The following is a 22,043-nucleotide window of genomic DNA, read 5'->3' as shown; positions in this document are numbered from 1 at the left end:
GGGGGATATAGGGGGGAGGAGGAGCACATCAGGAGGCCCTGGATCTGGCTGGGGTGGGTGCAGCAGAGCTGGGGCTGTGCTCACCTTAACGAGATGCGGGCGGACGAGGGTGACGATGGAGGTGTAACGTTCCAACACTGGTGGGAAACCAACCTCCAGCTGGGCCTTAATGTGCCCCGTCCTTTTGGAAACCACCACCGACTTCTTGCACCACGGCACGAAGCTTTTGTAATCGTCCACGTTGGAGACGATGTCGTACATCTCTTGCATGGAATACCTGCAGGCAGAGCCGGTGCTGTAGGGGATGGGGGGGGGGATTTGGGGTCTCAGCTGCAGCTTTAGGGCCACCAAACCTACCCAATGATGCGACGCTCCGAGTATTCCTTGCGTTTGTTGGTTAAGGAGCCAGCCAGGTTAAGGAAGGAGCGGGTGGGAGCACGATGGGGGTCCCATTCGGTGCTGATCGCTGGGCGGCTGAACACGAGGCTGCAGAGAGCTGTGTGTCTGTATAGGAGAGAGGAAGGCAATGGGGCTGCCCTATGGATTTGCCCTATGGATTTAGTGGGTTTCCCCTGCTGGACCATGGGGTACAAAGGGGAGCTGCCCCATCCAGCCCATCCCAGCCCGGGGCTGTGGGCAGCAGGGACAGGTCGGGTAAGTCCAAATGCAGCAGGTTCCTGTTGCCAGCTTTAATGTTACATAAGAGGAGGAAGGGAGGAGGGAAACCTGACCTCGGGGACACCTAATCCGGAGCAGCAGAGCAGGGACGGCCAAGCACAGCCCCTCCCCAGAACATATGAGCCCACAGGAACCCAGCAGAGCCCATATGACCCTATATGAGCCCATATGAGCCCAGCAGAGCCCATAGGAGACCAGCAGAACCCATATGAGCCTATATGAGCCCATATGAACCCATATGAGCCCATAGGAAGCCAGCAAAGCCCATATGAGCCCATATAAACCCATATGAGCTCATATGAGCCCGTATAAACCCATAGGAGCCCATATGAACCCAGCAGAGCCCATAGGAGCCCATATAAATCCATATAAATCCATATGAGCCCAGCAGAGCCCATATAAACCCATATAAGCCCATATGACCTCATATGAGCCCAGCAGAGCCCATATGAGCCCATATAAACCCATATGAGCCCGTATGAACCCAGCAGAGCCCATATGACCCCATATGACCCCATATGACCCCATATGACCCCATAGGACCCCATATAACCCCATATGACCCCATATGATCCCGGTGCTCGTCCTCCACCCGGTGCTCCCGGTATGAATTGAAACCCCGGTTGCTCCCGGTGTCCCCCCCCTCACACACAGCCCTACAGCCCCGTGATCCCCCTCAGCCCCATCGGGGTGACATCACGGCCCGGTACATCCCGGTACATCCCGGTATCACCGTAATATCCTCCGGTACCGCGGGACAAACGGGTCCATGTCGGTACCGACCAACCAACGTGGGGCTGGACTCAGCAGGTACCGGTCAGTCCCGGTCCCGCCCCATTGTCCCGTTACCGCCCCATTACCCGGTTCCCGTTACCGCCCCGTTATCCGGCCCGTTGTCCCCGCGGATCCTCGCCCGCTCCCGGTGACCTCTAGGCCGTCGGTGCGGCCTGTCCCACCCGCCGCCCGTCCCGGCTCCTCCCCGTCCCGGTTCCTCCTCTCACCTCCCGGTCGGAGCCGCCGCCGCCCGCAGCCGTTGCCGCGCCCCGACCTGGAGGGCGCCGCGGAGCCGCCGGGCCGCCATGACAGGCCCCGGGACGCGGCTCCGCTGCCCTCAACCCGGCGCCGCCGTGACCTCTCACCTCGAGCTTGACGTCACAGCGTCACCATAGAGTCCGCCGTACGTCACGGCTAGAAGGGCGCTGGGAGGAGTAGGCCGCACCGCGCAAAGGGTGATGGGAGTTGTAGTACAGTCAGGCCTAACCGGGCCGGGCTAGGCCGCAGTATCACCAACTCGTTTTATCCGGTTAAACCGGGCCCGGTCGGTGCTGCCCCGGTTCTGTCAATGTGTAACGAGGGATAAAGCGGAGCAAGGCCGGGGTTCTGCTCAATGCAACGGGACCGGCCAGGCCCGGTGGCTCCGAGCCGCCCCACGTGGCGCCGTGAAGCCGCCGGTTCGTTCGGTCCGACGGTACCGACGGTACCCGCCGAACCGGGCCGGTTCGAGCCCGGTTCCAGCCCGGTTCGAGCCCATTGTGGAGCCGTTGTAACGCGGTGCTGCTTCACTCGGCCTCTCCCAGCACGGAGAGCCCCGTGATGGCCGCCCGGTGCTGCGGGAGCCAACCGGGATCCAACGGGGCCGCCCGGTAACGGGGAACCGGGAACCGAAGGCAGAACCCCGGGGCTCCGTGTCCGCTCCCGGTCCGCTCCATGCCGGCAGCTCCATGTCCGCACACACACGGCACCTCCCGGTGCTCCGCTCCATCCCCGTTAACCCTCCCGGTGTCCCGTTGTAACCACGCTCCCCGTGTCCGGTCCCGCTGTCGGTACAACCGGCCGCCGGCGGCGCTGCGGCCCGTCGTTGTTCGCCGCTCCCCGTCGGTGGGCGGACCCAGGCGCTCCCCGCCCCGCAGCCTCCCGAGCGGAGCCGCCGCCGCTGCCGGATCCCGATGCCGGGAGCTGAGCGCTGAGGGCGGCCCCGAGATGGGGATTCTCAGCATCACGGACCAGGTACGGGCCGATCGTCCACCCCGCCGAACCCTCATTGAGTCCGGCGGGGCCGCTACGCGAGTCCGGGGATTCGCGGCCTACCGGGCCGAGCCGCCGCCCCAGGCCGCGGGGCCTCCAACCGGATCCCACCTGCTGCTGGGCCCGGCCCGGAGCCCCGTGATGCTGCAGCGCCGGGATCCGCGGAACGAACGGGGCTCGGAGCCGCCGCCGGGGCCGCGCGGTGCAGCGGGGGGGGATCGGCTCCGGGATAGGCCGCACCGGGGCCCGCAGCGCTGGGACGGCCCCGGTGCCCGCAGCGCGGCCCGCACGTGGCTCCATGAGCCGCTTCCGTGCCCGCTCGCTGGGCCCCGGGGATCCACGTACGGTCAGAACCGGGCCCGGTTGGGTCCGAACCTCTCGGTAGGGGATGGATGGTGGAGGGGGGGGGCGGCTATATTCGGTTAAAACGGAACTTCTCCGGTCTCCGGTCAGCGGGTTTCTCCGGTTTCTCGTTCCCCGTTGATGGCGGTGGGTGTGTCGGCCGTCGGTGCCCGTTTTGGGGTGATTTATGTGGGTTCTTTTGAACGTGGAACCGGAGGATGCTGAGTTTGCTTCGTTCCGAACGGATGAGTCACTCGTTCCCCCTCCAAACCGGGATGATCCCACCGGGTTTAATGCTTTCAGGTGGATGATGCTGGGCTGGGATGGCTGCAGGGAGCTGCCCCATAAAAAACATGGCATATAGGGCCACTATTAGGGATGGGAGGGTGGTGATAAACCCCACAGCTGAGTTTGGCCACCCTATGGTTCACCATTCTGCAGTCAGCTTGGGCTCCATAGCACGGAGCTTATCTAGCGATCCTTTGAGCGTTCCCCATCCAAAACCCATCCAGAATCCAAGCAGAAAGCTCTTTACCCCCAATACAGCGTTATTCCTTCCTTCCTTACAATATAAACCAGGCGACGTGACAAACAAGTGCCCTCTCTGAGTTCAGCTTCCACATCTAAACAGCTATAGCACATCTACACACCACATGGGCACATCCATTCTATACCAAGGACTCATATATACATGCTCATGTCCCTTTGGGCACACTCAGTTGTATATAAGTGCCCACCTCCTCCTTCCCCATATCCCATAGACCCTTCACTGGGTTCTTTTCCTATCCCAAGCAATTCCTGTTGCTTGCTAGGCCATAGTGAGTTGTAGGACTGTTATCAGTGGGTTCCTTTTGCTGAAGTAATAGGTTGGCTTTTAAACTGATGTATTAATCCCTATTGCTAAATGATATCAGTGATATGAAAACCGCCTCCGCTGCCTTGAAGGTTGGTCCCTGGTTGAGCTGAACCGGATCCTGCTCCTCATGTGGCCCATGCTCTGTTTTGGGTGTTGGATGGGGCTCCCATCTCCCACCTTCACCCCCCACCCATCCCTCTCTCTGCAGCCTCCTCTGGTCCAAGCCATCTTCAACCGCGATGTAGAGGAAGTGCGGTCGCTGCTGAATCAGAAGGAGAATATCAATGTACTGGTGAGTGCTGCCCAGCCCCACAGCTTGGACCCACATCCAGCTCCCGGCCTTCCCAGCATTGCCATCCTACAGCCAAGGGGGGAGATGTGGGTTGGTGAATGGGTTTGGGGTGGGCTCTTTGTAGGACGTTTAGGGCTGGGGGCTCCATGTTTCAGGATTCCAATAGTGTTTGCTGTGCTTTGTTCTGTGGCCTCCATCGTGTATAATGGGGTGTGTAGAAGGATGGGGCTCCCATCTATCTCTGGAGAGCTCTTCCTGAAGCCTTTGGTGGTACAAAGCGTAGCTGGGAGGTGGGACGGGGCTCAGCTCCACCTTTGGGATGCTGACCCAGAACAGTGTGATGAGAACGCAACCATAAAGTTGTTCCCTATAGAATAAGGGGGATTGGAGCCGGTTAACAAAGCAGAGTGAGCCTTGTGGGTGCCAGGAGGTGCTGCTCATCTCTGGGACGTCCCCATGGGTCCCCATTTCCTCTGCTTTTGGATGAGCACTGCTGTGTTCTGCTTCACCACCTTGCTGGGGCTCAGCTCTGTGCTTGGCACGTGCTTGTGGCAGAGCATCTGAAGGGCTGAGGGCTTCTCCTTGTGCCTGCCTGGGTCAGGGACTGGGCAGCAATTCGTCCTCGCTGTGAGTGTTGGGATTGTTTTGCAGGGCTCTCGTGCAGCTGCCGAGGGAATAAACCCACGATTGTTAATGGGTAATTTCCTTCTGCTGTGCAGGTTTCGAGATGTTGTTGCTTGTTTGCTGACCTGCCAGCTGGGTTTCACTTTCACATCCTCCTGCCTGGCCGTGCCAGCTCAGTGTGCTGCAAAAAAAACGAGGCTCCCACTATTTCCCAAACAGTCCTTAATGCTCTGAAAAAACGATTCTTTTTCTCCTCATAACACAAAATGTGGGACTGGAAGCAAGTTGTGCTCTTCTAGTTTTCTCCTTGCTTGCTTCCCAGCCTTGGTACGTGGCACTTCCCTGAGGGGCGACTGAGCTGAGGGTCTCAAGGCAGAGGTTATACAGGGCCCGGCTCTGAGCAAACAGGAGTGAAAGGTGGTTTTTATTCAGCTGATCCAACCAAGGCTTGGAGAGGGGCTTTACAAGCCTTGTTGGCCTCCAGTGGTGGGCTGCAGGAGCTGTCTGCAGTTCCCAGGGTGGGATGTTGCTTGTTTGGAGCAGCTTTCCTCATTGCATGCCCTGAGCCATCCGTATATGCTGTGCTGGGGCAGGAGGGGCTGTGTTGGGTGGTCCCCCGGCCTCAGAGCTGATGGCAGATCTCCTTCCTTCCATCCCTGCTCAGGACCAAGAAAGACGAACACCTCTGCATGCTGCTGCCTACATAGGAGATGTTGCAATCCTCGAGCTCCTCATACTGTCAGGTAAGGGCCAGGGCTCAGGTGCTTTGCTCAGCACTGGGGCTGCCCATAGGGCATCGTTCTGATCCCTTCTGTGCTCAGGGGTGCAGAGTAGCAGGGGTTGGTCACCCTCCAAACAGCCTTGTGCTCATAATTAAGCCAATGGGTTTGAAGCCAGGGAAAGATTAGGAAATGTTGCTGTAATCCTAAGAGGTTTGTTCAGACGGAGAAGCGTCGTGGAGCTGAACTAACAGAGGTAGGCACCCAGCCAGGAGGGAGCTGAGTGCTGGGGCTCTGCTGTGGCTGTTTGGCTCAGTGGGGAGGTGCAGTCACTTCACTCTGCTTTGCTGCATCCTTTGCATTGCACTGGCACAGCCTCCAAGGGATGTAGCTTGTTCCTGGGCTTTGTATTCACCTTAATCTCAGCACAATCCCTTTTTGCAGCAGGGTTGGTGCAGGAGCCCCTTGTGACAGCACCCATAGCAGCAGTGGCTCACCTCTGTTCCCTGACCGTCTCCTTTTGTTCCTCCTCAGGTGCTAATGTTAATGCAAAGGACACTGTTTGGCTCACCCCGTTACACCGCGCTGCGGCTTCTCGCAACGAGGTATGTGCTGATGGGAGGAGGAACGTTCCTCTTTTGTCTGACTTTGGCTCGGATAGTTGCTCTTATTGGAGCTGGGAGAGGATGACTTTGTAATCCAGATGCTTAAAATGAGAGCTGGCAAAGATCCTCTCTATTCCCTCCATCCTTCAGGAGCCAGCACGTGGGTTTTCCTCACGCTGCCCTCCTGCCTTTTCCCCCCCTCCCAGAGGCTTTGGATAATCCAGCTTTATGTTTCCTTGAGGGATAATGGGGCTCCCTCTCTCTTTTTGGAGCCAGTTCCAAGAGATCTTGTTGGAAAGATTTTCTGACGTTTGGCTTTTGTGGGTTTAACTTCATCCCACTTAACTTTGTCCTGTTTTGGGGTTATTTGAGAGCAAGAAACGTTGCGGTTGTGTTGATTGGAGCCAGGGATCAGCAGCTCTGAATCTGACACGCAGGGCAAGTTACCACACATCAGCTGGCTCCTTGGATTGTCTTAATTGGCAGCAAACAGGAGATGAAATACATGAGCGTAAAGCTCTGCCGAAGGGCTGTGAGCGTGTGTGGACAGTCACTGTGTGTCTAGAAGGCAGGAGGTGCTGCAAACGTGGGGCAGCAGAAGGGGCAAATGGTTGTAGAATGCAGCTCAAAGGGTTCCATTTATCATCCTTCTGGGTGCTCTGCACTTCCTTGGTCACAAATGAGCCCTCACTGACAGTTACATCCTATGGCTCAGATGTGTTTCTCCCATTCCGGTACCCCCGTGCAGCTGCATTTCACAGCTGTGCTTAAGCTGGGATGAGTCTATGGGCTGAGTTAGAGCTCTCCCTTCTTTTCCTCCTACCAGAAAGCACTTCACCTCCTCCTGAAGCACTCGGCAGACGTCAATGCCCGCGACAAGTATTGGCAAACGCCTCTGCACGTCGCTGCTGCCAACCGGGCCACCAAGTGTGTGGAGGCCATCATCCCCCTGCTGAGCACTGTCAATGTTGCAGACCGCACGGGCCGCACGGCGCTGCACCACGCTGTGCACAGCGGCCACCTCGAGGTGGGTGATAGGACTTGGGTGCAGGTACCTCGTTGCATCCTCCTCTCCTGTGTCTGGGCTGCTCCTGTAGCATTGGAGGGGATGGAATGGCAGCTTTGCCCCTCATACTGCTTTTCTCCACCCAGATGGTGAACCTGCTGTTAAACAAAGGGGCCAGCCTGAGTACTTGTGACAAGAAGGATCGCCAGCCCATCCACTGGGCAGCTTTTCTGGGTAGGTTCCCAATGAGGCATCACCCTCATTTCTTCTCCCCTGTTCCATGGGGTTCGCCTTGCAGTGCTCCCTGCCGCTGTGTTGCCTGTGTGCCCATTGACTTTCACTCCTGTCCCTCCCACAGGGCATTTGGAAGTTCTGAAGCTGCTGGTGGCCCGTGGAGCTGATGTGATGTGTAAGGACAAGAAGGGCTACACCCTGCTGCACACAGCTGCAGCCAGCGGGCAGATCGAAGTTGTGCGTCACCTGCTGCGGCTGGGGGTGGAGGTGAGCCCAAAGCTGGGGGGCCAGGAGCTGGAGAGGGTGGGAGCGTGGGCTGCTTTGTGGCTACCCTTTTATTTCACCCCTTTTTTCCTTCCCAATCCTCAAATCCTTTGTGTTTGCTGCTCCTTCAGATCGATGAACCAAATTCCTTTGGTAACACTGCACTTCACATCGCCTGTTACATGGGCCAAGATGCCGTGGCCAATGAACTGGTCAATTACGGCGCCAACGTCAATCAGCCTAACGAGAAGGGCTTCACCCCTCTGCACTTTGCTGCTGTCTCCACCAATGGGGCCCTGTGCCTGGAGCTCCTCGTCAACAACGGGGCTGATGTCAACTTTCAGGTCTGGTGCTGAAGGGCTGAGCCCTGGGTTGGGGACACGGGGATCCGCTGCCCTCGGGGTGGTGACAGGAGCCTGATGTGACCTTGCTTCTGCTCCCCACAGAGTAAGGAAGGGAAGAGCCCCTTGCACATGGCTGCCATCCACGGGCGGTTCACACGTTCACAGATCCTCATTCAGAATGGTGAGTGGCTGCTGTTTCAGTGCTGTTTCGTGGGGGCTGCTGCCCTGTGCTGACTGGGGCAGTGGAGGGCACATGAGCTCCTAAGGGCAGTGAGTGCAGAACAGAGCACTGAAATTCCAGCCAGGTCAGAGCAGCTGAGGCCAAAGCCGTGCTGCTACGACCAGCCTGAAAGACAATATTCCTGTGGGAGGGCAGCAGGCTTGGCAGCACCCCAGGGGTTCAGCCAGAGACCTGGGGGCTGAATGCATTGGGGACAAGGGGAGATGTAATGCCCTGGGCTTGCAGGTGGGCTCTCCCAGCACAGACAGCAGCTTGCAGTTCTCCTGCATGATACAGAATGGACTCAAGTTATCAGCCATGTTCCTGAGATGGGATACGGCCATCAGAACAGCCTGGGCCTCCTTCATCACTTCCAGCACAGTCTGAGCCTCTTTCAGAGCAAGGTTGCTTCCTGGGATTAGAGTGCAGAGATCCACTGGTAACACTTGGCTTTCCCTTTCCAGGCAGTGAGATTGACTGTGCTGACAAATACGGCAATACCCCCCTCCACGTTGCTGCTAGATATGGCCATGAGCTGCTAATTAGTACTTTGATGACGAATGGTGCTGACACTGCAAGGTGAGGAACGTCTCTTCCATCCCTCTGCCTATTTGGGCTGGAGGATGCATGGACAGCCCACGCTGACCCTGTCCCCTTTCCTGGCAGGCGTGGGATCCACGACATGTTCCCTCTGCACTTAGCTGTTCTCTTTGGATTTTCAGACTGTTGTCGTAAGCTACTTTCCTCAGGTGGGTGGCTCAGCCGTCCCCAGCCCCGTGGGGGGCACCAGGGTGAGACCTGCAGCTCCCTGACTCCTTGCACTCTGCCCTACAGGTCAGTTGTACAGTATCGTCTCCTCGCTGAGCAACGAGCACGTGCTGTCTGCAGGCTTTGATATAAACACACCTGACAACCTTGGGAGGACTTGCCTCCACGCTGCTGCTTCCGGAGGGTGAGCTGAACACCGGGTGCTGTGCCCAGCTCTGGCAGGCAGCAGGGTTATATGTTCAGAGCCAGCAATGGAGAGGGACACCTCTGGACCCTGTTATGTTGTTGAGTCTGATTCATCCCAACCTCTGCAGCCTGGGACTATTTACCTTTATTTAATGCAGAGCTGTAAAGCTCGCTTGGCTGAGATTTGCGAAGGCTTCACAAACTGAAGCAGCAGGGTTTAGCTGGCTATTTAAATGCCTCACATTGTTCAGTTTCACCATGCAGTGCAGGACAGCGCTGGCAATGCAGGAGGCACAAGAGGGTGATTTTAGAGAGCAGGGAAGGGCTTTGTATGAGCAGCATCCAGCCATGGCTGGAGATGACAGGCTGCACTGAGCTCCACACAATCAGGTTGTGTGGGTGAGAAGTGTAGCTGCCTTGTCTGCAACTAGGAGGAGTTAGTGTTCCTGCTGTGCCCCATTCTCATCTGTGTCTAACCGGTCTCCCTAACTCCTGTAGGAACGTTGAATGTCTTAATTTGCTGTTGAGCAGCGGTGCTGACTTGAGAAGGAGAGATAAATTTGGAAGGTAAGCATGCTGTGGGCATTGCAAAGGTGATCCTTCTGCAGCAGCTGGGTTTGGGCTGGGCTTTTCCTTAATCTGTGTGTGGTGTTTAAAGCCTCACAGCAGTAGCGTAGGGCTCAGCTGGGGTTTAGGTGATGCCAGCTGAGTCTGGGCAGGCTGATTGCTCAGGCTTGGTATCAGAAGGCAAAATATTGCCTCCAGGGAGGATTTTGGATCTAATGCCCTGCCTACGCTGCTTCCTTGACCCCATATATCCCTCAGATGTCTGGCTCTGGCTCTTTAAATGGAGCAGCTGACCCAAAAGTGGGGTGCAGCTCAGCAGCTGGGGTGGGCAGCTCCCTGGGTCCTGCTGATGCCCCACAGGTTTCTCTGTGACAATCAATGCTCCTCAGCCCTATCTCCTTTCCCCTCCCCAGGACTCCACTGCACTACGCAGCTGCCAATGGCAGCTATCAGTGTACAGTGACATTGGTCACTGCAGGAGCCAGTATTAATGAGGCTGATTGTAAAGGCTGTACCCCCTTACACTATGCTGCTGCTTCGGACACGTACAGGAGGTGAGTGTGTGACCTGGCCATCTCCTCAAGCAGTGCCTTGTGAGGAGGGGGTGCATCATGGAGGTGGGAGGGAATGGTCAGCAAACTGATGGGGGCTTCTGACCTTTCAGAGCAGAGACTCATTCAGGAAACAGCCATGACACTGATGAGGAGCCACTGAAGGAGTCCAGGATGAAGGAGGCATTCTTGTGAGTCGATGCAGCCCCATCTGTCTGTTCATAAAGCATTTGCTCTCACATCAAGCAGGGGGTTCCTTCCTGGGTGTGCTTTTCTACTCACTGTTTTCCTGATCTCCTGTTCTCTCTCTCTCTTGTTGCAGTTGTTTAGAGTTCTTGCTGGATAATGGTGCTGACCCATCCCTCCGGGACAAGCAGGGATATACTGCTGTCCACTATGCAGCTGCGTATGGCAACAGGCAGAACCTCGAATTGGTGAGTAAAGCAAAGCCTTGTGTGCTGCAGGAGATGGGGTGGCCCCCTGGAGCCTTGCAGTGTCCAGCTGTGCTTTGCAAGCACTGCAGTGCCAACATTTATCCAGAAGGAAGGGAGGTAGACGGAGTGTGGGTTGAAGCCTCCGTGATAAAGTGTTTTTAGGGGGTCACTTATAGTTTTGTGTTTCTATTGTTACAGCTCCTGGAAATGTCTTTTAACTGCCTGGAGGATGTGGAAAGCACCATTCCAGTCAGCCCTTTGCACTTAGCTGTAAGTACGGCTGGCCCAGCCCCAGGGTGGCAGAGGGCACTTGGCTCTGTGCTGGGGTTCGCTGTGCCCTGAAGAGCTGCTGCTCCCCAGCAGCGTGGGCTGGGCCACCACATTGGCCAAAGAGCTGCGTGGGGCAAAGCAGGAAAGGAGGCAGCAGCCTGGGGCCTGGCTTTTCCCACAGCCTGTGGTTCGAAATCCCTTTGGTTTGCATTTGGGGCTCTTTGCTTTTACTGTTTCATGGTCACCTCGTCTGCAGGTGTGGGATGGGAGTGCATCCCAGGGCAGAGGTGGGATGGGAGTGCAAACACAAGGCAGCAGAACCATCCCAGGGTTAAATCTCCAGCCCCTCCAGACTCTGCTTTGACGTTACCTGCTCTGTCCTCAGGCCTATAATGGTCACTGTGAAGCCCTGAAGACACTTGCTGAAACCCTCGTGAACCTGGATGTGCGGGACCACAAGGGGCGGACAGCCCTGTACCTCGCCACGGAGAGAGGCTCCACCGAGTGCGTGGAGGTGCTCACCAGCCACGGCGCTTCTGCCCTGGTGAAGGAGAGGAAGAGGAAGTGGACCCCTCTCCACGCTGCAGGTGATGAGGCTGGGGGCTGTGAGGGAGCCAGGGATGCTCGTTTATCCATTTCCCAGCTGCTTATTAGGGAAGGGGAAAGGGCTGTGGCTCAGGGCGATGCTTGTGGTCAGGATGGGACCGATGCTGTACAACACCTGCAGAAGGTGAGGGCCCAGTTGCCCAGCAGCAATTGGGAGAGGACACCAGTGGCTTCTGCACACACGTGTGTTTAGCTCAGCTTGTGCATGTGCTGATCAGCCCTGCAGCCTAGCAACCATGTAATGAGTTTGCTCAGCCACGTGTGCCTGGCTGCTGAGCAGGAGCCTGCACCTTTGGTGTATGGTGAAGGAGGGACTCATCAGTGCAGGTTTGTGACACCTTTTCTCTGCTATCTCCAGCTGCCAATGGGAATACAGATTCCCTGCACCTCCTGATAGACAGCGGGGAGCGGGCAGACATCACCGATGTCATGGACATCCACGGCCAGTGAGTTTATCTGCGTGTTTCTCTGGGGCTGCGTCGCGGGGTGGTGGGGTAGGATTGAGGGCAGCACTTGAGCCCAGCACAATGGCAAGCCCTCTCCTCCCCACAGAACCCCACTGATGCTGGCGATCATGAACGGCCACGTCGACTGCGTTCACCTCCTCCTGGAGAAGGGATCTACAGCTGATGCAGCCGACAAGAGAGGAAGGACCGCTCTGCATCGGGGGGTGAGTGCATCTCTTGGTGTGCCTGGAGCCATGCAGCTTCTGCTCTGATGCCTCCTTGCTTGGAGGACAGGCAGGTGGTTCCTATTGGCACAGGGATCCTCAGTGAAAGAGCCCAATTCCTCTTCCTGGAAAGCAGTGTTTGAGAAGGGGATAGCTTTGTTGTAAACTGATGGAAAGACGAGGTCTGATCTTGTCCTCTCTTGTGGCACAGGCTGTGACGGGCTGTGAGGACTGCCTGGCTGCTCTGCTGGACCACGATGCCTTCGTTCTGTGTCGGGATTTCAAAGGCCGGACCCCGATTCACTTTGCATCGGCGTGTGGGCACTTAGAAATCCTGAGGACCTTGCTGCAGGCAGCCCTCTCTACTGACCCTCTGGACTCTGTGGTGGACTACAGCGGTTACTCACCAATGCACTGGGCTTCATACAGTGGTAAGAACCAGGGCTGGGCCCCATCCCACCCACCTCTGTTCTGACTGGGTGCTGATGGCCTTACTTCTCTCTTTCCTTACAGGGCATGAAGATTGTCTTGAATTGTTACTTGAACACAATCCATTTGCATACCTAGAAGGAAACCCCTTTACTCCATTGCACTGTGCAGTGTAAGTAGTGTCGGGAGCTGCCCTGGGTTCTTCTCATCAGGTGATGTGGGAGAGGGGTACGGGACCAGAGCAGGCTGCAGCCTGCAGATGGAGCTCCAAACGCTGTCCTGTTTGCCAAGGGCTCCTCTCTGGGTGGCAGCAACAGCTCAGGGTTATACAACCCTCTTGTCTCAGCTCCCCTGTAGCAGGGAGGTGGCTGCCAGACTCTGGGGGGGCCTCTGGGAGCTGCAGGGCATTTGTCTCATTGGCTGTGTGCAGCACATCCAGGGCTGGCATGCATGAGATCCACGTGCCAGCTTGGTGGGGCTACTGAAGTGGGAGGGTCAGCCCCTGGAAACCTGACAGCAGAGGGGTGGGCAAAGCAGTTCTGTGACATGGTGTTGTGGTTCCTTGACTGTCATCAGAGGAGATAAAGGATGTTTTATCCTAAGCAACTCCATACTAGCTGCTGTTGGCTCTTGAACCCCAGGAGCCTGCTCCTCATTCCAATTGCAGCCGTGCTAATGCTGCTGCATCTTGTTCTGACTTTCCTTCTCGTCCCCACTGCAGAATTAACAACCAGGACAGCACTGCTGAAATGCTGGTGGAAGCATTAGGTGCCAAGATTGTTAATAGCAGAGATGCCAAAGGAAGGTGAGCACAGACTTGTCGCTCTCTGTGTTGCTGCTGAGTGGTGGCTGTGACTCCTACAGCTCTTCCTTTTCACTTTGGCCGTGGGGATCCCAACAGGAGAATGGCAGCAGTGCTAACTGACCTGTCTTAAAGTCTGCCTGGGGGAAGTTCATTGGGTGCCTGTGGGAGGGAATGGATGCACCCAGTGGAGAAAAGCAATTCTGCTGTTTCTGCTCTTCCCCTGGCATGGAATCATAGAATGGTTTGGGTTGGAGGGGACTATTAACATCAAGTTCCAACTTTGATGTCCCCAAGGGTGTCTTCAGGCCTAGGCAGTGCATTGTGTGCCCTTCTCTTGACCTGAGCTCTCCTTTTCCCAGGACACCCCTTCACGCTGCTGCCTTTGCAGACAACATCCATGGTTTACAGCTGCTGCTGCGCCACCAAGCCGAGGTGGACACAACTGACAAGCTGGGGAGGACTCCCCTCATGATGGCCTCTGAGAACGGGCACACTGCAGCAGTTGGTACGTGGTCAGCAGCCAACCCCTTCCCCAGGCACTGCCAGGCGGCAGAGGGCTGTAACCACACAGCATTGCTGTCCACGTCCTGCATTGGTGCCTGGGACCTCTCTGGGGGGGAGTGGAGGGGTTTGGTGCTCAGGGGACTGCGGTGCTTTCAGCTGTTCCTGGGGCTGTCAGCCACACCAACACGGCTGCTTTCCCCAGCTTGGGTTGTGAGACCCCTCTGCTTCCTCTGGGGTCCTTTGGAGCCAGGCTGTGCTGCTCCTGCTCATCAATATGTGGCTGCTGCCCCCACTGTCGTGGTCTGAGCTTCACTTTCTGATGGCAGCTGTCCCTCCTCGTTTCAGAGTTCCTGCTGTACCAAGCGAAAGCAAATATAACTGTGCTGGATGTCAACAAGAACACAGCTCTTCACCTGGCCTGCAGCAAGGTAGGCAGCCTGAGCCCAGAGACATTGCAGGGGAGGGAGTGTAGGAAACAGCAGCTCTCATTGAAGACCATTCTGAAGCAGTAATCTGTTCCAGAAGGAGCAGTGTTTAGGGAATGTCTCAGAATCCAAGGGAATTGCTTTGTGCCTTGACAGCACCCAGCTCCTGTCTGCTGTGCTGGCTGCCTGTGTGCTATAAACAGTTCATTCTCCTTTCCAGGGTCATGAAAAGTGTGCCTTGTTGATCCTGGGGGAAACCCAAGACCTTGGCCTTATCAATGCAAGTAACAGTGCTCTGCAGATGTGAGTATTTGGACAGCTGGCACCGGGGAAGGGGGGGGTGGAGTGGAAATCAGGGCTTTGAAGGGGGGTGGCGAGGCCTGGGTGAGAGAAAAGAGAATGATGGAAGGAGGTGTGCTTGTTTGGTGCATTCAATGAGTACCCAGCCTTGATGCATACAGTAATTCCAACACTGTGCACTGCTTTGGAAGGGTGTCCTGCTGCTCCAGGGCCTGATTGCTGCACTGTGGCCCCAGCCTGCACCTGACCACTCTCTCCCCTCCCCAGGCCGCTCCACATTGCTGCACGGAATGGGCTGGCCACTGTCGTCCAGGCCCTGCTCAGCAGAGGTGCCACCGTGTTGGCTGTGGATGAAGAAGGTGTGTGTTGCTCACGGGTGGCCGGGCCCTGTGTGGGGCTCAGGGGCTGCGTGGGGAGGCGGTTGGCTGGTGTTGGGAGGATTTCCCACCCCTTCTGCGTTTAAGCTGCATGTGCTCAGTTAGGGTGAAGGCATTGACACCCTGTCACCCTATATAAAAGCATTCCCAGGTCCCAGAGGGGTTTCAGATATGTGTCTCTTAACCTCATGCATCTTATGGGCTTTTAGTCTCGTGTATCTCCTGGGCTTGCTTGCCAATGTGCCAACCCAGCCCAGCCTGAGCTGTTGCTAATCCACTGACTCACTGGCGAATTGGCAGAAGTTAGTTGCTGCCACCAGACGCTATTTATCCCAGTAGTTTTTGCTCTGCTGGAACACCTTTAAGTTGTGAAAAACATCATTAGGTCAGCTCTGCTGCCAGGGCTTCTGAGGCTTCTGTAATTCACCTCCTGCTGATCTCAGCATGCTTCAAAGCAATTGCAGAAATGGCAAGGGTTGTCGGTGCCCAGAAGCAGGATCCTTTGAGATATGAACAGAAATCCATACAGGGCATGAAAGCTGCCCCTTGCAGGGCACTGGGTGACACAGAGTGGGAAAGCAAAAGACTTTCCCTTCCCCTCTTTCCCTCCAGCCTGTGCTGGGGGTCCTGGGGAGCAACTCCTTCACCTCCGGCTTTGTCCTAGGTCATACCCCAGCCTTGGCATGCGCCCCCAACAAGGACGTTGCCGACTGCCTGGCACTTATCCTCTCCACCATGAAGCCTTTCCCACCTAAAGACGCCATCAGCTCTTTCAGCTTCAACCTCCTCAAGAACTGCGGCATTGCAGCCAAAACCGCGGCCTGCGGGGCTCTGCCCAATGGCAGCACCTGCCCCTACAGCAAGGACCGGCACAATGCCATCGGCTTAGACGGCTGTTACTCGGAGTAGCTTAAACTATGGGTGACCTAATATCTTATTATATTTATTTAGAAATTCTATAAATATAGGGCACTTTAAAGGAGAACAAGACTGGGCAGGCCTTCTAGCATGGCCAAGTAGACCAAGAGTTCAACGCTTCCTCTTCTTGCTGCAGCACCAGCGTGGTGCTAGCGCTGCTAATTGCTGTAACGAGGGGCTGGCAGTGCTGCCCTGGTGGCACGGGGCTGCCTTGAACACCAAGCCACGCTCCTCCAGCCATTTGCATCCCTCATGTGGCATCCGCTGCTTCCATTGGGCTGCGTGGCCACAGAGAACCAAAATGAGGAAAAACTCTTTAATTAAGTAAAAAAAAGCTAATTGGGACCATCCATTGGGCTGCAGATGGGAAGAGGATTTGGCTCCCAGCTCTTGGGGGTGGATTGAAATCGGTTCCGTTGGCATCCCCATGCTGTCTGCAGGCTGGAACGGGGAAGCCTGAACTCTTGGTGGGGTGTGGGGTTTGGGATCGGGGTGGTCTTGCAGCCGCTGGGGTGGGTGCTAGCTCCTGGCCAAGTGCCACTGTAATGCTCCTCTCTGAGTCACTTTTCTCTCATGCTCATCCTTCGATTCCAATACAAACACTTGAATCAAGATCTACTGTACCTGGGACACTAAAATACCCTTTTGGCAGCTGTCATTTTTATGCAAAAACGGGTGCTGCTGCCCGACTCAGCGGTCTGCGCGCTACGGACGCGCTGCTGGAACCTCACTCCCCACACCAGGCACTTTAGGGATTCTGTTGGTTATCTGCTTTTGGTTTGGTTGGGTTGGTTGGTCTTTTTGTTTCCCTCCTCTCTTGACAAAACGTTGGATCCTAAGAGCTGATTCTTGGGATTCCTTTTGGAGTTTTCGTTCTCTGTGTCGCGTGGCTGTTCCCACGCGAGAGTCAGTGTTGCTTTTCTTTTTAAAAAAGAGAAAGGTTATTTATAAAGAAACAAGCATTTACCTTTTAAAAACAGAAAAAAAAAAACCAAAAAAAAAATCAACAAAAATAATAATTAAAAAAAATATATCTGAAACTTTTAGCCTTTAAATAAGGAAGAAAATGCACTTCAGAGTCCTTATTCACAACCCTAATAGGTCCGTATTTATTTTTCTAACGCAGCATGTTGGCAGGTTTTATTAGCGTGCATGTATGTGAGATCATTGGGTGTTTTTTGGGGTTTTTTTTTTGTGCTTGTTTTGGGTTTTCTAATTTTAGAGATCATATTTATAATGCAGGTTTGAAGCATTCGAGAAACGTTGCACTGTTGGGTCTTTTTTTTGTTAGTTTGGTTTTATTTTTCTTCGGAATTACTGTAACATTATCACGTGCAAAACAGATACTCATTGCTCCATATCACGAGTCTGTGCAAAGCCAAAGACTGGGCACTGAGAAAGGGAAGGGGCTGATGGGGTCAGGCAGCCCATGGTTGGCATTTACTGCTGACTTTGACACCGTGTTTGGGCTGGGGGAGGCCCTGGGAGTAAGGGCAGGCCCTGGGAAAGCTGCAGCCTGCTCATGGCCTGCTTGGTTCCTGTTTGTGGCATGTTTGTGGCTTGTTTTTGGCCTTTTTGGGGTCTGTTCTTGTCCTGCTCACAGCCTGTTCTTGGCCTGTTCATTGACCGTTTGTGGCTTGCTCAGGGCCTGTTCATGGCCTGCTTGGGGCCTACGCATGGCATGTTTGGGGCCTGTTCACATCCCATTCACCAACTGTTTGTGGCCTGTTCGTGGCCTGCTTGAGACTTGCTTGTGGCCTGTTTTTGGCCTGCTTGGGGTCTGTTCATGTCTTGCTCATGGCCTGTTCTAGGCCCACTCATTGCCTGTTCATGGCTTGCTTGCAGCCTGCTTGGGGCCTGTTCATGGCCTACTTGGGGCCTGTTCATGGCCTACTTGGGGCCTGTTCATGGCCTACTTGGGGCCTGTTCATGGCCTACTTGGGGCCTGTTCATGGCCTGCTTGGGGCCTACTCTTGGCATGTTTGGGGCCTGCTTGGGGCCTGCTCACGTTCACGAACTGTTTGTGGCCTGTTCATGGCCTGCTTGAGACCTGCTCATGGCCTGTTTTTGGCCTGTTTGGGGTCAGTTTATATCCTGCTTATGGCCTGTTTGTTGCCTGTTCACGGCTTGTTTGCAGCCTGATGGTTCCTGTTTGTGGCCTGCTCAGGGCATGTTCATATAGCCAGCTTGGGGCCTGCTCATGTTGTGTTCAGGGCCCATTCATGTCCCACTCATGGCCTGTTCATCATGGCTTGCTTGCAGCCCGCTTGGGGCCTGTCTGTGACATGTTCACGGCCTGTTTACAGCCAGTTTGTGGCCTGCTCAGGTCCTGCTCCTCCCACCCCATCCCTCCCTCTCCCGCGGTGCCTCTGGGTTCTGCATAGTGTAGGAAGGAAAGCGTTTCTTTAACCAAAACGGCGTCTTTTGTTTCTTGTTACCTGTTGGAAGTTGCTCTTTGTCACATTGGTGCAGGCCGTCCCTGGGCAGCGGGAGGCAGCGCCTGTTGCACTGCGGCTTTCTTTTACCAAAGCCCAACCCTCAGAACCAAATAGGGAGCCCTGGCCTTTGGGTGACGAGCACATTCTTTGTGTCTCACACAGGAGTGTCCCCAGTGATGCTCCTGGTGCCCCGGTAGCGGTGCCATGGTGCAGGCTGTGCTCCTTTGCTTCTCTGCCCCCCTATCTTGGGGCTCCCCGCTCACCCCCCGTCCTCCAGCTTGAAGGAAAGTGTTAACCTTTCTGCACCGAATACCTCAGTTGGGAACCAGAGCTCACAAAACTTGAATTCAAAGGTCCTTTTTTTTGAAGATCCTATTCAGTATTCTGCAGAGAAGAACTGGAAAAAAATAAAAATAAAAAAAAATAAGAGATTTGTTTACATGGCTGCCGAGCCCGCACTTGCTGCGTCCTTTATCTCCTGGCTCCTCGCCGATGGCCGTCGCCTTTTCCTGCGGGGTGGGAGAATGGGTCCAAAGTCCCCACCGCCGTGGCCACGGAGCACCGGGCCGTGCCGTGGGGTGGTGGCAGAGCTCAGGCTGCCGGTGCCGGGTACAGACGTCGGCTGGCTGGTGCGTGTCGGTCCATCACAGCTTTTTCTGTAGCCAGGGCGAGAGAATTCCTTAGAGCACACAGAGCACGCTGCTTTTCCTTCTCTCCTTTCTATTATTTCCCAGTATCGTTGTGTTTTTTCAGTTCCTTTTACCAAACCCCATCTCTTTTTGCCTTCTGTCCGCGCTCTGCGTTGTCACCTCAACGCGACCACTGAACTCTGAGACAATCAATGTGATCTCTGTAAGGGCTTCTCCATTTCCTCTCTGGCAGCATCCGTGCTTTTAATGTGGACGCCTTCTTTTGCTCTTAGCGAGGAGTTTTTTCTCCCCTCCCCCTCGTGTCTTATTATTAATAATGATGATGATAATAATAATGACAGTGGAGTGAAATGAGGTTTCAGCAGCGCATCCGTGGTTTGGGGACTGAGTGGTGGGGGGGGGTGGGATGGGAGAGGGAAGCACGGCCACGTTCCCTGCAGGTCCCAGTCTTGTTCTCCTTTAACGCTGTATTGTATACATTTGACAGCACAGCTTGACAATTTAAGTAATAATCAAAAAAAAAAAAAAAAGTGTTTGGTAATAATGCATTATTTTGCTAAAACGAGATTTGTGATGGTTTCCCTAGTGCATTGTAAGAGGGATGGAGGGAAACTTCCGCTGCCCGCCCGCTTCCCCCCCCCCTGCTCCTCCCCACCACCTCGATGCCAAAGTTGGACCATTCCTGCTTCGCCTTCCAGTTTGGTGTTGCTCTCACCAAGCAGCTACTTCTCAACCCCCCCCCTCCTTCTTTCCCTTCCCCCCCCCCCAAAGCTGTTAGTGTGGGTGTGGAACAAACAGCCCCATCCCCCCTCTGTCAACAAAAGGAAGTTTCTCTCTGCCCCCTGGTCCAAAGCACTTGCTTCAAGTAATAAGCACTTTTGTTAAAGCATGAGTCTGGATTCCCTTTTAGCGTCCCATGGAATAGAGAGCAGCAATGAGCGGAAGGGATGACGAAGAGCGTCTTTGGGTTTTGCTTTTTTTTTTATTATTATTAATTATTAATTATTATTAATTTCTTGATTATTTTACATTTTTTTGGGTTTTTTTAACTCAAGAAAAAAAAACAGAAAAAAAAAGAAAAAAAAAAAAAAAAGGAAAAAAAAAAAGGTTTGTTTCTAGGGAACGAAAGGGAAAGTTGGGTTATAGGAGAGAGAAAGGAGGAGAAATAAAAAGAAACAAAGAACCGAACCAAAACCAAAAACCAAACAGCACAAACCTACATTTCAAGTCGTTAAAGGTGGATTTTTTTGCACTGCCATTGATAGAATTCCGGGCCGAGCCGCCCACCTGAGCCATAGAAACTGCTGACAAACACTGAATGTAAAACAAGCACCAACCCCGGAGGAACCCGGCAGCTGCGATTGGCTTTTATCCTGCCAGGCACTTCCATAGTCCCAAATAACCCAGTGGTGGTGAGGAGGTGCTCGGTGTGTTCTCTTGTTGCTGTTCCCAAGCTGCAGGCGATTTGTGTTTCCTTAAGGAGATGTAAGACCCCCCCCAATCCCTTTTACCCCCCCAGACAGTCCCAGACCCCACCATCCCCATTGGGGCTGAGTTTAACAAGTCCAAAAACAAAGCGTAAAACAAAAAAAAAACCCTATAAAGAAATAGGAGTAAAATAACAGGAAGGACTCTATGATTTGGGCACCCCGAGCTGCGGCACCCAACGCAGCGAGGAGCAAAAACCGACACTAAGAACAAACCACACACCCCAGAAACAACCTTTTTTGGTTTCTTTGCATTGCGTGGTGGGACCCGGGGGGGGGGTTTTGGGGGGCTGAACCCCCTTTGCTGCCCCCCATAGGGACCATAGAAGCATCCCAGCCTTGAGGAGCGCGTCCCGCTTTGCCTTCAGTAAGAAACCAAAGGACAAAGCAAGCCACCCCTTTCCATTGGGGATCGTTATGGGGGTGTTTTAGTGTTTTTTTGTTGGGTTTTTTTTTTCTTTTTTCTCTTTTTTTTTCCTTCTTTTCTGTTGGCTTTCTTTCTTCGTTTCTCTCCAAGGACGCCATGGAGCTGGTGGCACCTCTCCTCCCCTTTATGGGTTCATAAAGCAGAGCTCCGGGCAGCAGGAATGGGGGACGCGTCTCCAAGGACTTGAAGGCATCTGTAGCAAGCTCTGTGTCTTTACAATATCCTGTGTGTAAATGCTGCACCTCTGTATATTATGCACATAAACGTTTCTTTGGATACGATAGGACAGACCTCAGCAGCAGTCAGGTACAACGACTCTTCCTCCTCTGTGTCCCGGTTGTTCCCTGTGTGTGTGTGTGGATCCGCGTGTCTGGGTATTGTCTGAGCTCGTTCAAAGAAGGAGGAAAAAAAATACTTATTACTATTACTACTAATAAGAGGAACATGGCCTTACTCGATCCCGTCCTATTGATCTTGTTCGACTTGACCATAATAAAAGTGAACGCATGGAAAGCTTTGGCCTGGCTAAGCCGCGTGCGGGGCGGCTGCGGGGTTTGGCTTCTCCTTTCCTTTCCTCTCCTCTCTTCTTTCCTCACCCAGAGCTGCAAGGAATGAATGGCTGCCGGAGGGTGAACTGCTGTGCTCTGCTCCCAGCGCTGCTCTGTGGTGGTGAGCTGCCGTCCAGCCGTCTGTCCTTCCTTCCATCCCTCAGCCAGGACGTGGGGTGGGCTCCGGCTGGGTCAGTGTGAGCATCATTTGGGGTCCTGCAGCCCTTAGGGTTAGTGTGAGCATTGTTTGGGGTCCCACAGCCCTTAGGGTCAGTGTGAGCATCATTTAGGGTCCTGCTGTCCTTAGGGTCAGTGTGAGCATCATTTGGGGTCCCACAGCCCTTAGGGTCAGTGTGAGCATCCTTTGGGGTCCTGCTGTCCTTAGGGTCAGTGTGAGCATCATTTAGGGTCCTGCTGTCCTTAGGGTCAGTGTGAGCATCATTTAGGGTCCTGCTGTCCTTAGGGTCAGTGTGA

The 22,043-nt window shown here is 54.6% G+C and overlaps 2 protein-coding genes across 2 annotated transcripts; one reads left to right on the top strand and one right to left on the bottom strand.

Annotated features, from left to right (window-relative positions):
• Positions 1 to 6: 6 nt before the first annotated feature.
• Positions 7 to 1,852, bottom strand: LOC107325746 (coenzyme Q-binding protein COQ10 homolog A, mitochondrial-like; the record flags this gene model as incomplete). The annotated part of the gene is made up of 3 exons (XM_015886891.2): positions 1,680 to 1,852; positions 358 to 504; positions 7 to 277 (listed from the first exon to the last, which is right to left on the bottom strand). Coding segments are annotated over exons 1-3 (498 nt in total), but the record flags the coding sequence as incomplete, so codon positions are not given.
• Positions 1,853 to 2,543: 691 nt separating this feature from the next.
• On the top strand, positions 2,544 to 21,534 carry ANKRD52 (ankyrin repeat domain 52). Its single transcript, XM_015886890.2, has 28 exons — positions 2,544 to 2,685; positions 4,110 to 4,193; positions 5,482 to 5,560; positions 6,071 to 6,141; positions 6,968 to 7,168; positions 7,294 to 7,381; positions 7,506 to 7,648; positions 7,777 to 7,989; positions 8,092 to 8,170; positions 8,674 to 8,788; positions 8,876 to 8,958; positions 9,044 to 9,161; positions 9,662 to 9,730; positions 10,144 to 10,284; positions 10,395 to 10,472; positions 10,604 to 10,715; positions 10,914 to 10,985; positions 11,371 to 11,572; positions 11,950 to 12,037; positions 12,144 to 12,261; positions 12,473 to 12,692; positions 12,775 to 12,862; positions 13,412 to 13,495; positions 13,855 to 14,000; positions 14,345 to 14,427; positions 14,645 to 14,727; positions 14,992 to 15,083; positions 15,766 to 21,534. Exons 1-28 carry the CDS (start codon positions 2,659 to 2,661, stop codon positions 16,008 to 16,010), a joined length of 3,222 nt encoding a protein of 1,073 aa, XP_015742376.1. The 5' UTR covers positions 2,544 to 2,658; the 3' UTR covers positions 16,011 to 21,534.
• The last annotated feature ends 509 nt before the right edge of the window (positions 21,535 to 22,043 follow it).

The sequence above is a fragment of the Coturnix japonica genome, linkage group LGE22C19W28_E50C23 (assembly GCF_001577835.2).
Source record: "Coturnix japonica isolate 7356 linkage group LGE22C19W28_E50C23, Coturnix japonica 2.1, whole genome shotgun sequence".
In the NCBI taxonomy this organism is placed as follows: domain Eukaryota; kingdom Metazoa; phylum Chordata; class Aves; order Galliformes; family Phasianidae; genus Coturnix; species Coturnix japonica.
This window is presented reverse-complemented; position numbering and strand designations above follow the sequence as displayed.

Bases quoted from the DNA above. Each gene is read 5' to 3' on its own strand.
- ANKRD52 (XM_015886890.2), top strand. From the start codon at position 2,659: ATGGGGATTCTCAGCATCACGGACCAG. The intron at 5,561-6,070 runs GTAAGGGCCAGG...GTTCCTCCTCAG, and splicing joins CGAGCTCCTCATACTGTCAG to GTGCTAATGTTAATGCAAAG. The intron at 10,716-10,913 runs GTGAGTAAAGCA...CTATTGTTACAG, and splicing joins ACAGGCAGAACCTCGAATTG to CTCCTGGAAATGTCTTTTAA.